The sequence below is a fragment of the Phaseolus vulgaris genome, chromosome 2, assembly GCF_000499845.2.
Source record: "Phaseolus vulgaris cultivar G19833 chromosome 2, P. vulgaris v2.0, whole genome shotgun sequence".
Classification (NCBI taxonomy): domain Eukaryota; kingdom Viridiplantae; phylum Streptophyta; class Magnoliopsida; order Fabales; family Fabaceae; genus Phaseolus; species Phaseolus vulgaris.
Window position 1 is genome coordinate 44,646,156 of NC_023758.2, and position 15,033 is coordinate 44,661,188.

The window sequence follows — 15,033 nt, forward strand, 5'->3', positions numbered from 1 at the left end:
TATTGAAAACTCATTCTTTTGATCCTCGATTCGACTGCAAAACTTGTTTCCATATATAGATTATTTATCTTAGACTATATTTAAAAAAACTGATCAAAATCTATGGAAATTTATAGAAGAATTCCAAAAAGAAAGACTAAATCAAATTACAATAATAATATTGCATTTTGAATTAATCTCGTAACATTAAAAACATCAGTTAGTATATCCTATCAGTAACAACCTCAAACAATAACCATGTATTGTTCTTGGATCGAAAAACCATGCTAGACGAGTATCTGCCAACCGAAAATTGCATTACTTGTACCGATTTTTTTTCTTCTTTCTCTAATAAGTTCTAATTCTCTGTACAGTGGATGAACATGAACATGAACATGAACTTGAACATAAAGCAGATGTCATGTGTGTATGATCATACATAGAAAGAAACGAAAAGAGAGAGAGAGAGAGAGAAACATAAAGAAAAAAAAGCAGAGAAGAAGGTAGGAGTATAGAGAAAAAGCTTTAGTATGCACCGTTACATTTCTCTTCCAGTGTGTAATTACAGAGCGGTGTGAAAGTTTTATTTGTTGAAAAAAGGTGTGGGAATTAACAAGAGTGGAAATAGAAGGAGTGAGAAAGTTGGCGATGAGGTTGATGATGAAGATGGTGGGTGGTGGCTTCTTTGTGGATTCGCCATCGGAGATGAAGAAAGTCATCAACGGAACATGGGAGCTTGAGGGGACCTTGGGTGTGGTAGCCATAAACCTCGTAGGCCTTATCAAGAAGGTGGTTGAAGAGAGGATGATAAAGATACGAAATTGGAATCATAAATCTCTGAGACCCTTTGCCACAACCCTCTTCTGATTCTTCTTCTACCTCAACTGCTAGCCAACCCTTCTTCGCCTTCATCTTCTTGATTTCTTCTTCACAATCTCCTTCTGCCTCTCTTTCTCTTTTTATACACACACATTAATTGAGGCTGTAAAATTGGGATAATAATATAATAAGATTATCATAAGTGTATGTGTTTAGCATAGAAAATGGGTGGGGAAGGGTCTTCTTTAAAGTGGTACCTTCCGTCCCAATGCCGTCCCAATCCGGAAATGGAGGGACCATGGTGCCGGATCTCTACATCAAATCATTTTTTTTATTCAAACAATGCTTCTTGCAACTCCAACCCTTTCATAACAAGAAGGTTATGCACTACCAATTTTCTAAAAAATATTTAAAAGATTTTAAGTTTGGATTTCAGAAAATAAATTAACTATCACTACAAAATTATGAAATAAAAAATAATTTTAGATAAAAAAATAATTAGTTGTTATAGTAATTAAATTAGAAATTATTTTAAAAACTAAAAAATTAATTTTTAAATTAGTTTATATTATTGTTAAACTGTTTTTAAATTAATATATAGTTAGTTATCAAAGTTTTAACTATCAATTATTTAGATTCTAAATCTGATAGCAATTTTTTTTATTGTTAACTAGATACCAATTCAGAAACCATTTAACAATAATATAAACTAATTTAAAAATTAAAAAAAAAATAATCTATAAAATTGTTTCTAATTTAATTATTATAACAACTAATTATTTATGTTTTATAAAATTGATTTTTATTTTATGATTTTTTTTAATGTATAAAAATGTAAATACATATATAGTTTTTCTTTTTCTATCACACCAAACTCTTCTAGTTGTTATATATAAATTATTTCTTCCAAGTCATCATCGTCATGGAAAAAGGTTGTATTCTAGTTGCTCTAATTTCAAATTAAATAAAGATAATAATGCGTGAAATAAGTTTTTTTTTTTTTTACTTTTAACTTTAAAAAAAAGAATATGCGTGAAATTAGAAACTGAGAGCAGACACCAACTAAACAATAAACCGAGTGATTTTTCATGCAAAAGCAAAAGTTACGATGTGGATGAACTTTGTCGTTTACTTAATATTTTGCTTTTTTTTTATGCCAAACTTGTTTGAAAATTAAGTATTCATATCAAACGTTATCTTTTGTTTTGGATTTTTGTTTTGAATGTGTTGTTGCACGCTACGGTTTAAGGGGAATAATAAAAATATCAATCATAGGAAGACAACATGATAAGATTTGTGTCACAATTGCTGTGGCTAAAGCATCCTACGGATATGCTTTAATTTGTTTTTTATCCAAATCCTAACCGTCAGATATAACAAAGTACATAACAAAAGTCGCAGTGCAACACGGCACTGTATTACAGAAATCAATAAATAAATAAAATGAGTCAAAGTTTGTCTTCTTAGTCCAAACCTACACGTACGGATTTTCGTCCATTTCTATGTCCTTATCTTTGGATAAACTTTTTTTTTTCATCATAAATGAAGACACTGCTACTTTCCTAAAAATTGGATACATATTATGGATATTTAAGTTCTGTTTTAGTTTTTTTTTTGTGATTTTAGAAATCAGGAATCAAATCCTAACTATTTTTGTTAAACCACTTCACCATTCACATCAATTCAAATTAATTACTTTGAATAAATTGATATTTTAGTCCTAAAAATGGAAATAAGACAGTAAAGATTTTCCTTAGCTTATAAGATAAAAGTCTTCCAATAAAGTAAAGTGTTAACATTTATGACTTCATATTAGCATAGATTTTCTCATTATTTGCAAAAAGATACTAGTCTTATAAAAATATTTTAAATAAGGATATGTTTGGGTTAAAGTTTTTATAAAAATATTTTAAAAAAATATATTGTTTCTTTTTGTTAGAAATAATTTATGCCTACTTAAAAATTAAAATTATTAGAAATATTATAGAAGAGAATTTCTATATAAACTAATTTTAATTTTCGAGAAGTTTATTTTATTTTATTTTCTATTTTTTTTTGTAAAAAACTAGTTAAACATCAAAGACTATGTTTAGATTAAAAAGGAGAAATGAGAAATGTAAAATGATTGATTTAAGAAGAAAGTGTGAAAAAAATGATATTGTTTGAATTAAGAAGAAAAAGAGTAGATTTGAATAGAAAAATGGTAGAAGATTGGATTGATATAGTATAATAATTTTTTTATATTAATATATTTTAAAAATAATTTAATATTATTTTTTAGAATAATTTAATTTGTATAATATACTTTTTTAATATTTTTTTACTTTAATTATTTACTTTATTATAATAAATGTAATTATGAAAATAAACATAATCAATTGTTTTTTTGAAGGGAAGAGTACTTTCCCGCAAATTCTTCCTATATGAGTGAAAAGTTTAAATTACAACAAGCTTTATCGTTTTGTGTATTTTATTATGTTTCAAATTCTTAAAATTAGTATTTTCTTTGATTTTTATTACGCTGAATGTTTCTGTGCCCAGAAACAAATACACCTTAAGGTACGTTAAGGTTTTGGATGAAAAAATTTATATAATAATTCATTTTGTAAAATATTTAAAATTCTTTATAAAAAAATATATTACTTTCATAAAAAATTAAAAAAAAATGAAATTTTAAAATCTGTAATTACTTAAAATTAGATAATTTCACATTTCACATAAAATATAAGAATTTGAAAATTTGCATACTATTTTCTCTCTCACATTATTGATCTCAATTGGGATGTTGTAGATCATGTTGTCAACTTCACCTAATTAAAATGTTGTCTACTCACTCTTGATCAAGGTGTCAATGACTTAATTTTGTTTTTTTCAATTAATATCGATTTGTTTATTTCAAGTTAAAGTTGATTGATGATATTTTTTAATGGATGTAAATTAAGATTAAATATAATACTTTAGTTGACATCAATTAGGATTATTTCAAGTTAATGTTAGTAAAGATTTTTTTTTTATGACAATCAAATTTATTGTTTTTGTTAACCTAAGGTATTTTTTAATAAATGTTGGAGGTGTAATTTTAAAATCATATTAAAAATGTATTAGTTTTAAGTTTAGGATGACTAAGCTAAATTATCCTTAGTCTTATTTTTTTTTATGTGTTTTTACATTATCTTAAAAATAATTAATCTTCTAGGTCTCTCGAGATTTTTGAGCTTTTGCCGATATCTTTAGCTTTCTGCTATTGGATATGTTGGATTGGGTCGTTATATGGATTCAAGTTAGTTCCTAGTTAACCAACAACTTTGCAAGTCCGAGAGACACCATCACTAGGGTCAATCACTACATTCGAAATATTGTCCATTTTAGAAATCGTGTTTCGTCACAATTTTATCTTAAAAAGACGCCTCGGTGGATGAAAGGAGTATATAATCTTTTCTTAACCTCAACTCCAAAACGATATGCAACGTGTACGGAAATATAATGTTTTATTCGTTTACATTAAAAAATAAGAAATCAGACTAACGGATTGGGCTAAATTAAAGTGCTGATTTTGAGGAGAAGTGTTTGAGTAAATGACGTGATTCTGGAAACCAAAATATGAAAAAGTAGAAAACTTTCCTTCGTGACGTGATTCTTATCGTAAACAACCACATGAAATGCATTGAGAGATGAATTGAATAGCACACGGGAAAACAAAAAAAAAAAAAAGGCTTTATTATTTAATTAATTTTTTTGGGCAATTTCTTAAAATATGCTAACTTGATTTTTTTTATTTAAATTTAATTATTTAGTGATAATTTTGTACTGCCATTAAAAAACTTAAATGTAGGTATTTTTAAAAGTTTAAGGATTAATTTATCAATTTAAAAACATAGTAATCAAAATTAAATTTGAAGAAAATTAAAACATTTTTTTAACTTTTAATTTCTTTGCACGCGCATAAGTAACATTTATTTGTAATTTATTTGAAAAATAAAATAATTTTAAATATTGCCGGTAACGACATTTCAATGTCGTCGTGGTCCCTGACTATTGTGGTGTCGGCGCATGCTCCTCGTTGCACCACACGGAAATATTTTTTCTTATTTAAAAAAGAAAAAACATAATTTATTTTACTGTTTATATGTAAAAGAAAAAAATTGATGCAGGAGTTTGTTCTTGTTCAGAGAAAGAATGTAACCGTTCCAAAGTGTAAAAGGAAAAGGTTTTTATGAATTTTTTACGAATGAATTCTGATTTACTGGCGAAAATTGAAAGAGATTTAGCAGTAAAAGATTTTTTGGGTAAGTATTTGAATTCTAGGTTTTGGTTGTTTAGACATTAAGTAGTATCGCATATTCTGTTGTGATATTTGTAAGAATCCACTAATGTAGTATTTGGAAGATGGGCGGTTGTTGATGATGATTGATTGGATGATGTTTTTGAGTTATGGTGAGGAATTGTGGACGGAAAGTGGGTGTGAATGAGAAAGAAGAGGAAGAACCCAACATCATTTCTTCCTTTCATTCTTTAATTACCCACACATTCCTCTGTTCCACACCTTGCCACGTTTCTGGTGATGGGCTCCACCATTGCCTCACTTTGGAGTTCTGTTCTGAGTGTAATGCATATGTTTTTCAGGTCTGGTCTATGCTTGCATGCTATCATGGAGCTTTTAGTACGTCAATATTCAAAAATAGCTATTTGTTGAAAGAATACATAAGAAGGTAAGTTATGAGAAGGGAGTAATTTGATTTATGTATCCAAATGGAAGAATGTTGGTTTCAAGGAAATTCAAGGGGATTGGTGTGTTGTGTTGTGGGAGCCTTTAACTCAATTAAGAGTTATGCAGAGAGGAAGGGTTGGTAATATGTTTTCCTATAACTGGCCTATTTGTAAGGCACGTAACGACACTTTTATTTAGTGAGGGGTGGAAAGAATACTATCCACCACAATCTCTTTCTTTGGTTGCTCTCTTTTCTCTTTTTTTTTTTCTATATTGTTTTGTCTCTTGATCGAAAGAATTTGCAAAAAAGTTAGTTTTTCTAAGTTCTTGATATTTAGATGCAATATTGTGATAATAACATACATTTGTGTCTTGTTGTTACGCCTATTCATAATATTCGATGATTTTTTTATTGTTTAGTCTTGATCCAAAGTGTTTTCAAATAAAATTTTATCAGAACTTTTATATTTCACATTATTCAAATAACACACTTGAATGTATCCAGTCGCACAACTTGCATTAACTTTAAGTTTGACATTTATCTTATACACATAAAATCATATTTTACGCACACAATTAAAACCAAATAAATGGAATATTGAACTTGGATTCAACAATAAAAGAGTTCGTATTTACATAATTTGTGATTGCAATTATCCCTTTTTTTACTGGTATATGACCATTGTTCTAACTTTGCTCAAGTTGTTCACGTCAAATCTCTAAAGAGTTTTTTTTTTATCAAAAGGTTATGTAATTGGTATAACAACTATCAATTAACTAACTTGCACTTGATTCATTAGAAACAAGTGGTTCCAAATAGTTGGTTTTCCTCCTCCCAACATGCTGATTTTTGTTGTGACAGATCACAGTTACATGTCTCATTAGTTGTATTTGCTGCATTTTATATATGTACCTTCAACACCTTAAAGATGGATGACTTTTTTTGTCACAATGTTGATGAGGTGAATAATTTTTCTTTCTTTCCCTGCCTTTAGTTTAGTTGTTTATTGTGTTGCATAATGCGTTATTCTTTTTGAAAAAAAAAATGTTTTTATTCTTTTCAACATCAAGATGTTTGAGTAACAAAGCACCTTCAACAATATGTTATTGGCTGATTCTTCCTGCACCTTCATACCTTCTTGTGCCACCCCCATAAACTTTTTGTATTCCAAAAATACCATTTTTTAATAATCTGGAAGTTTTTTTTTCATGTGTGATTAGCTTCCGGATTATATAATTTAGAAGTCTTTTCTAAATATGAGATTGACTTCTGGATTATGTAATCCAGAGTATATCTGAATTACATAATCCATAGGGTTATTTCAAATCAAAAAAAGAATTATGGATATTATAAATCTCAAGAACACTTCCGGATACAAAAACATCTTCCGGATTATGTATGGGAGTGACAAAAAAAAGGATAAAACGGTATTTTTACATTTAGTATGGGGTGGCACAAGAAGGTATGGAGGTGTAGGAAGAAAGAGTCCATGTTCTTGTCTCATCAACCTAGGGCAGTTTCTTCCTGCACCCCTACGTTTTCTTCCTGCACCCCCACAATGTAATGCAAAGACAAAAATATCCCTATTATTTTTTAAAAATTCCAAAATACACATAAGACCCACACTACTCTTTCTTCTTCCGGACAATGCAATTCGGTAATTTTATGGAATAGGAAATCCGCATTTATTTTTTTGCATTCCGGATTGGTGAATCTGGTAATCTTCCGGATCCATCAATCCATAACAAAAATTAGATTTCCGGATTCAGCAATCCGGAAATCAACAAGTTGCTTTCGAAACACCCCTTTATTTTAAAAAGAACACGAATCACTTCCGGATTGATGAATCCGTAGCACACTCCCGGATTGATGAATCTGGTAACCTAAAAAACTCTAGTTTTTTTAAATAAAAGGTGAAGGTCAGTTTTGGGATTTACAAAATTGTGGGGGTGCAGGAAGAAAAACGTAAGGGTGCAGGAAGAAGAAGCCTCAACCTAGCTGCTTTTGGGCCACAAAGCATGTGACAACACTTCTATCAAAATGATCTTAAACAAAATCTCTGTATTCTCCAATGAGGCTATAAAATCTTTCTATTTGAAAATCAGTAAAATCTTTATCCAATAATTTGTTTGAGTATTCTTTTATATGAGAAACTCTTTTATCATTTATAACTCAAAATCCCTTCGTTAAATTAAATGTATGCATGATTTGAAAGTCATTATTATCATTATAAGATGAAAGCAATTCATAAACAAGAGTTCAAATTCCATCACAGCAATATCGACCTGCAGATCTATTGGCAAGACATAACTTACAGTCTTAGGAGTTTGATTTAATAAAAAACTGTTATTTTCTCAAGATATTGGTTGGCTTTCATGCCTTCGGATCCCTGAAAATAAAAAAGTAGAAGAAACTACAAAAAGAAAGATTGTAGGAACTAATACAAGCACAGGGCATTTCCAAGGTTACAAAGGTTACAAAAGCAACACAGTTGTGCTATACATACTGCAACCTGAATCTTCCCCTCAGTTCATGTTCAAATATGTTGCCTGTGCTAAACCACCTTCATTTCTTTCCTTCAGTTGTGTATAAACACAGGCCTTCTTAGGCACTTATATATTTTTCTTTAGAGTACATTAAAGTACACATATGTATGTATATATTATATATTATATTCTATGTCACAACAAGCTGCTACATTTCAAAATTGACTCACCAGCTTATCTTGCTCTGGAAAGCTGTATAGCTTCTTGATCAAGTGTAGATTCAACATGCCAAACAAATTGGTGAGTCATTAGTGAGAATTCTTGATTCCTAGCCTCTTCAAGTTGCTGCCAGTCAGCCCATCTATCTGCCAACCCCACTCCCTGCAGCAATTTTACCACGGCTGACATGGTTGGACGATCCTCAGGGTAGCCTTGGGTGCAAAGCATTGCAACCTGAAGGATGGTCTCAACTTCCTTTGGATCATAACTCTCCAAATTTCTATCCACAATGTCCTCCAACCTTTCTTCTCTCAGCAGCTTTTTGACCTGTACATTCAAACTTCATCAATATAAATTATTATCACGTCTTAAAATGTATTGATCAAAAAAGTTCCAAGGGCCAATTAAATTGTACAAGCTGAAAACTTATTATGAGTGTATAGCGTTGATTCTTTGTCGTTGTAAAGATTTTTACACTGTCAAATTATCAGAATTCATCTTAGGTATGACCCTATAGTAGTTAGTAAAAAAATCAGCAGAACTTACAACATATGATTAGGTAATATTGTAAAAAGGGGCTAGAGAAAGGAAAGGCAAAGCATTAGAACAAGCCCATAAAGCATCCACAACTAGCAATAACACGCATGTGTATCAGCATTAAAAAGTATTTATGTGACATGATAAAGTAAATGGTTTGGCAGATTACATAATCGATGAGAAGAACATCCTCGTCCTCTTCAAGCCGAGAGAGGTCTATTGCACGCTCACCGGTGACTAGTTCAAGAAGTGTTATGCCATATCCAAATACATCAGTCTTCTCTGAAGATTTTCCAGTGGACAAATATTCTGGGGCAATGTGACCCATTGTGCCACGCACTTGAGTGGTGACATGAGTAATCCTTGCATCAACCAGCTTGGCTAGCCCAAAATCACCAAGAACAGCTTCAAATTCATTATCTAAAAGGATATTTGCAGCCTTTAGATCACGATGTATTATCTTTGGATTGCATTGCTCATGCAGATACTCCAAACCATGGGCTGTGCCAAAAGCCACACGTTTTCTTGTTGGCCAGTCCAAGCCTTTCTCACCTGGTTTTAAATCTAAGGCATCATAGAGAAATAGTGTTAAAAAAAAGCACAAAACTTGGAAAGGGAAGGATCAGATAACCAATTCCTTTATTTCTCTTAACTAAAGACTAATGATATCTCTTCATCTTTGCACACCCTTTTAAATTGTACTAAAGAATAGTAAAATAAAATATACACTATGTTCTCAAATATTTTGACATGCACCAAAATTAAGTTTGAAGCTTGATCAAATGTTAAAATCAGCAATCTAGTTTTACCTCTCAGTCGATAAGCTACACTAAGATTTTCCATGAAAGGGTATACAAGGATTCTTTCAGTTGAGGTTGTGCAGAAGCCAATTAGCCTTAAGAGGTTTCTATGAACTGCAACACTTATAAGTTGAACTTCTCTCTCGAATGCAGCCTCTCCACCAGGATTGTGATAATCAACTAGGCGTTTCACAGCTACTTTGGTGTTATCAGAGAGTACTCCTTTGTACACTTTTCCAAAGCCACCCTGACCAATTATATTGGCTTCACTGAAATTTTTGGTGGCAAGTTGTAGTTCACGCCAAGAAAATCTTCTCAATTGCCCGAAGGAGATTTTGCTTTCGTCTTCACCTGTAGATAAATTTGTTAGATATTAGTATCACTTTTCTAAGGTGTATGGAATATGCCTTAACCCTTTTTGTTCACAGAAAACAAAAGTCAAATGAGAACTATTTGAAACTTGATTCAAACCGAAAATGAAATTAAAGAAAATTTTAAATTTTATGAAAAGTTTTTTTTAAAAAAAATTGTTATCTATATTTTCCCCCCATTTAGATATAGGTTGGAACTCTTAAAATCAGCCATAATACTTGGAGGGTGAAAATGAATTATTAGGAGCCAAATCAAAATCTATGGTTTTCTACATTCTCAGTTTAAAGGAATTAGTAGGATAAAGAGAAAGAATAATATTTGAGAAAATTACTAGTGTAAATTAGTCTCATTCTTTTCTCAAACGAGCATTTCCTTACATGCTACTGGGACATTTTGTTAAGCTACATAAAGAAAGGAAAAATGACCTGAAACATCAACAAAGACTTCCTTTTTGTGCTTATGCATTTGATGGTGTCGATATGTAAGGATAGCCCCAAGACACAGAAGTGCAAAGGCACCACAACTTGCATAACGTACAATTTTTGCCATTTTTGATTTGTGGGTTGAATCTGCAGGAAGATGTCAACTTCAGGTAGCTACTAGCAAACCATTTTTGTTTTTATTTCATTTATAGCTCATATTCTTTAACTTAGATTACATTTTATTTCATACTTAACAAAGCATAACTGCACACTCTCTTTGTTTGTGTGTTAAGCAATCAAACCTGGATTTTCAGATTTCGAAGTGCAAGTCTGCTCAAAGCCAGGACCGCACTGAAGGTGCGTATCTGAAAAGCTGAAAGCAATGATTGAAACAAAATTTCATAAGATTATAAAGAAATGCTTGTTATTAAAAGAAAATACTCGAATGAATACAAAGTTCTAATAAAATTTACTTAAACATTGGAACTGAAAACAGTTGTGTTGGGATTCTTCCAGTAAGACCATTAGATGAAAGATCCCTATCAAATGAAAACACAAGTCAGTATTCAAGATCAAGGTAGAATCTTTTATAATTTAAGAATTGAGTACATTCTGAAAACATAAAAACCAAAATAGTCTCTAGATACAATTTTTTATAGTTTTGTTGACCCTTTAGAATTTGTTATTGTTTGAGGAACAGTTGTTCATTCTCAAAAACACTGAATCACATATGAGGCCATCATTTTCAAATTTGAACTGTTTACCCCTCCAAGAAGCCCTTATTTTTAAATCTCTTTTTACACATACAGCTATCCAAGGATGGAAAGACCAGAAAAATGGAAAGTGATGCCTTACATATACTTTAGATTGGATAGTTCATCCCATTTATCTGGTATAGAACCATTAAAATTATTGTCAGCAAGATTTAGATACTGTAGGTCTTTCAAGTAGGAAATGTAATCAGGCAAGGGTCCTGAAAGATTGTTGTTCTGCAGTTCCCTGCATTACCAGACAGATCACTATATGATGTAAGAAAAAAAAACAACATCACTGGTCAATCTCTTTCACTAAACCAAAGAGTGGGATATATTTTAGATGCTAAATAATCGATTCAGTACAACAAGTATAGATATATTTTGCTTTTAACACACTTGGCAATCACGAAAGACTAAATACTTGCTCAACTACCTCATCTATTAACGGAGTTCAAATAAAGCTAATAGAATTAAAGTTTTTGTAGCAAGATTATTCTTTTTTTTATTGTGTACAAGTGAAATATGCCAATAATTGTTGTACTGAACCATTTATCATATTTACATCGATTTCTTTCAATAAGAAAATACAAGAAATAGCTTGCCTACAAACTGAGAATGAATTCATAATGACAAATTATTTAAGTGAAATGATGATCTGATTCAGAACATGAATTTTCAAGCTTTTGACAGAAAATGAGTTCAACAAGGAATTATGCATTTTGGATTTAGAGAAGTAAATTAAACACGACCTTAATTTTTATGGCACCATATTCCTAATTCTAGGAATGATTACTTGAGATAAATGATGATAATCTGGTTATCTGGATTAGTATAGCAGCAGTAGATGCCAATCTTATAAATGTCAACTTATCATGATGACAACTTACACGCTAACCAAATATTTCAACTTGGTAATCGAGGGAGACAGTGTTCCAACAAATCCAACCGAACCCAGGGCCCTGTAGATTGAATAACACTGAAGAGTTAAATTCCTGCAAATGTTTGAGAGGTTCCTATATGCAATAAAGATGTTTGAATAAAGGATGATGAGACTAGACTAAGAATATAATAGCAATAAAAAACATTTATTGAATGTTTGGTTTCTTGTCAGACCAATTCAAATATAGATCCATGATCCACATTGAAGTTGAAGTTACTTTGAATAACTTCTATTTTTCACATCCAGAAACACGGATCCGAGGTTCCAAATGTCTAACCAAACATGCACTTAATACTTTCGAAGATGATGAACTTACAGTGATATGACATGTCCGTTTCTACAAGTGACATGAGACCAACTGAAGCACGGGCTAACTAAATGACTGTCCCAGTCCGTTATTTGCTTATTGGAATCATTCAGGAAATGTAAAAGATCAAGCAGAGCTTCACCTGGGTATTAGCCAAAATAGTTAGCTCAGAGCAATTCAATTAAGAGTATCAATATACAATAAAAAAATGTTAAGTATGGTTAAAGTTATTCTCGAATCATAGAACAACACAGTAAAAAAAGTATCTGTTAAAACAAATGTAGTAACAATCTAACTATAACATGTAAAAACATCCAAGATGACTCGTGAGAATGATGCAACACAAGAGTGATCCTAAATGACAAATTACCAAAGTAATGAAACTCAAGAAAAAATTGGTTAAACTATTCAATTGATCTCTGTAATTGTTTTTCTTTTAAGTTTTAGTTTATATAACAAAAAATTGCTAGTTTTACTTCTACACAGGTTTTTGCAGTGGTTTATAATTGTCTAAAAGTTATTGTAACTGTTTAATACTGCCAAAAGTTCTTCTATACGCTTAACTATAAGAATCACTTAGCTTGCATACAAGTACAGGAACTTAAAACTTGAAATTTTCTAGTATAAGAACTAAATCGTAAAATAAAGACAAAGAAACAAATGAAGAGTTTAGGCTTTTAAATTTGATCCTCTGTCAATATAAAAACTCTAACTGATTTTTTGCACTTCAAATAAACAAAGGGTCAGATTATTACAATAACTGAGGTTCTTCATTTGTACTGAAGACTTCAAACAGTTTTTCCAAACATGCATGATCATAGGGTTTATTGATAGCTTAAAAGTCCTTACATGGTAACACAGGGAATCAAAATTAAATTTAAACAACATACGCTTCAGGTGAGGAAAGAATAACAGTAAATTTTACCACACCTTCTACATCAGGATCTTTGATAGCTGAACTGACTGTCAAGATTGTGAGGAATATGAGCCACCTCGTCAATATTTTGAGAGGACCCCTGCTAAAATTTGGGCGAAACATATAAACTTCTTTGATCTCCAAGGAAAACTCACCTGGTCGAGTCCCTTTTCAGAAGTTTTCAAAGGGAAAAATAAACCAACAAAAAACAATTAAACAACATTTTAACATAAATAACTATAAAACTATGCAAAAAAAAACATACTATGCCCAGAATCATATGCACCTGTTACTCCAAATGGTAGTAACACTATAGCGAGCAGGCTATAAAGTTTACAACAGCATCTACTTGCTTTCAAAATGAATGCCAGATATAAAACCAACACAGAACATAAAAGCTTAAGAAACCAACGTAGAACAACATAAAAACTTAAGAAACCAACGTAGAACAACATAAAGGTTAAGAAACCAACATAGAACAACATAAAAGCTTAAGAAACCAACATAGAACAACTTAAAGATTAAGAAACCAACATAGCACAACATAACTGCTTAAGAAATGAACACAGAACAACACAGCAGCATAAAAACCAACATAGAACTGCATAGCAGCTTGAAAAACGGGGTGAGCTCCCAAGCATAGCTGTTACACAGAGGGAGACGGTTGAAAGAACTCTAAATACTGAATTTATTAGAGTTAAAAATTAGATTGAGTAAGCCGGACAAGGGGCCAAAAAGAAGAAGAAATATAAGTACAGAACAAAATAACCATGCACCTAGATTATTAGTCCTTGAGTTTTTCAGAGCCAATGATTGCAATACACATATTTTCACATCAAAACAATTTTCAGAAATGTTTGTCTAATATCTATGTAACAAGAGGGTAGGCATAAAACTAGAATTTGTATGAAGTTGGTAAAGGGACAAAATGAAGAGAAAAAGAAGCATACTAGTTTAGCTTGCTAGGTAGCTGCACACAGCATGAACTGGAAAGGAGAGGGGCAGTTGAAGAAGGAAACTTTATTGTTGTCGCTGTGATGAGTGTCACAATCAAATGAGTTGAGTGCAAGGGACCCACGTGGCAACGAGCAATGGGACTGAAAAGGGAAACAACGAAAACTCCTTTTTTTTCATAAAAGAATACCAAACACATGAAGCAAAAGAATGAAAATAGTAGTAACAAAAATAACAAAGAAATGCAGAAGGAAGGAATATGAGAGGCATTTGGTTGAGTGTTGGTAGTGTGTGTGTGTGAGTGAGTGAGTGAGTGAGTGGTGGGAAGAGAATGAGAATCCCACTAAACAAGGATTTCACTTTGTTGATAATAATCGCCTTCTTCATCACCCTTTACATATCTCTTTAACACAATTTGACCAGAAAAAAAAATGCTCCAACTCCAACTCCAACGCATATATCTCATTCCCATCTTTATTTATTATGCCCAGCTGTGTTGTGGCACCAATGATCCTTCCACTAAAAATGATTTCATTATATTATTCTCCTGTTCCGTGACAGTGCCTCTTCATTTTTTTTAAAGGCAAAGAACCACTTTAGATTTTTAAAAGGTCCCATTAGTATTAATAATTAACCAAAATTCGTGGACCCTGGTGGGGGAATAGAAAGCCTCATAATAAAGTTCTAAGAAGGATAAGGAATTCTGGATAATTGTGGCTTCACCAGTGCACCACCATATATTGTTAGATAATCTCCACCATTTTCACACACTGTACTCAATTACATGCTCAACAAAATCTATAAATTGAATTCAGCTA

The 15,033-nt window shown here is 31.4% G+C and overlaps 1 protein-coding gene across 7 annotated transcripts; it reads right to left on the bottom strand.

Moving 5' to 3' along the window:
* Positions 1–7,771: 7,771 nt before the first annotated feature.
* On the bottom strand, positions 7,772–14,764 carry LOC137812526 (probable LRR receptor-like serine/threonine-protein kinase At5g63710). Of its 7 annotated transcripts, none has more exons than XM_068614558.1 (12): positions 14,576–14,665; positions 14,212–14,358; positions 13,276–13,428; positions 12,355–12,487; positions 11,986–12,057; positions 11,199–11,342; positions 10,817–10,882; positions 10,646–10,716; positions 10,347–10,490; positions 9,559–9,900; positions 8,919–9,313; positions 7,772–8,539 (listed from the first exon to the last, which is right to left on the bottom strand). In XM_068614558.1, the coding sequence occupies exons 3-12, from the start codon at positions 13,382–13,384 to the stop codon at positions 8,228–8,230; spliced, it is 1,788 nt and encodes a 595-aa protein (XP_068470659.1). In that variant the 5' UTR covers positions 13,385–13,428; positions 14,212–14,358; positions 14,576–14,665; the 3' UTR covers positions 7,772–8,227. The 7 variants fall into 7 exon arrangements, with proteins under 7 accessions (XP_068470659.1, XP_068470658.1, XP_068470657.1 ...); XM_068614557.1 differs by having other exon boundaries at positions 14,560–14,665; XM_068614556.1 differs by having other exon boundaries at positions 14,212–14,764.
* Positions 14,765–15,033: the final 269 nt, after the last annotated feature.

Excerpts from the sequence above, each read along its gene's own strand:
- LOC137812526 (XM_068614555.1), bottom strand. The coding sequence starts at position 13,902 with ATGCTTGGGAGCTCACCCCGTTTTTCAAGCTGCTATGCAGTTCTAT. Across the intron at positions 13,429-13,856 it reads AAGCTGCTATGCAGTTCTAT|GGACTCGACCAGGTGAGTTT; the intron begins GTTGGTTTTTAT and ends ACTTCTGAAAAG. Across the intron at positions 9,901-10,346 it reads AGTCTTTGTTGATGTTTCAG|GTGAAGACGAAAGCAAAATC; the intron begins GTCATTTTTCCT and ends ATTTATCTACAG.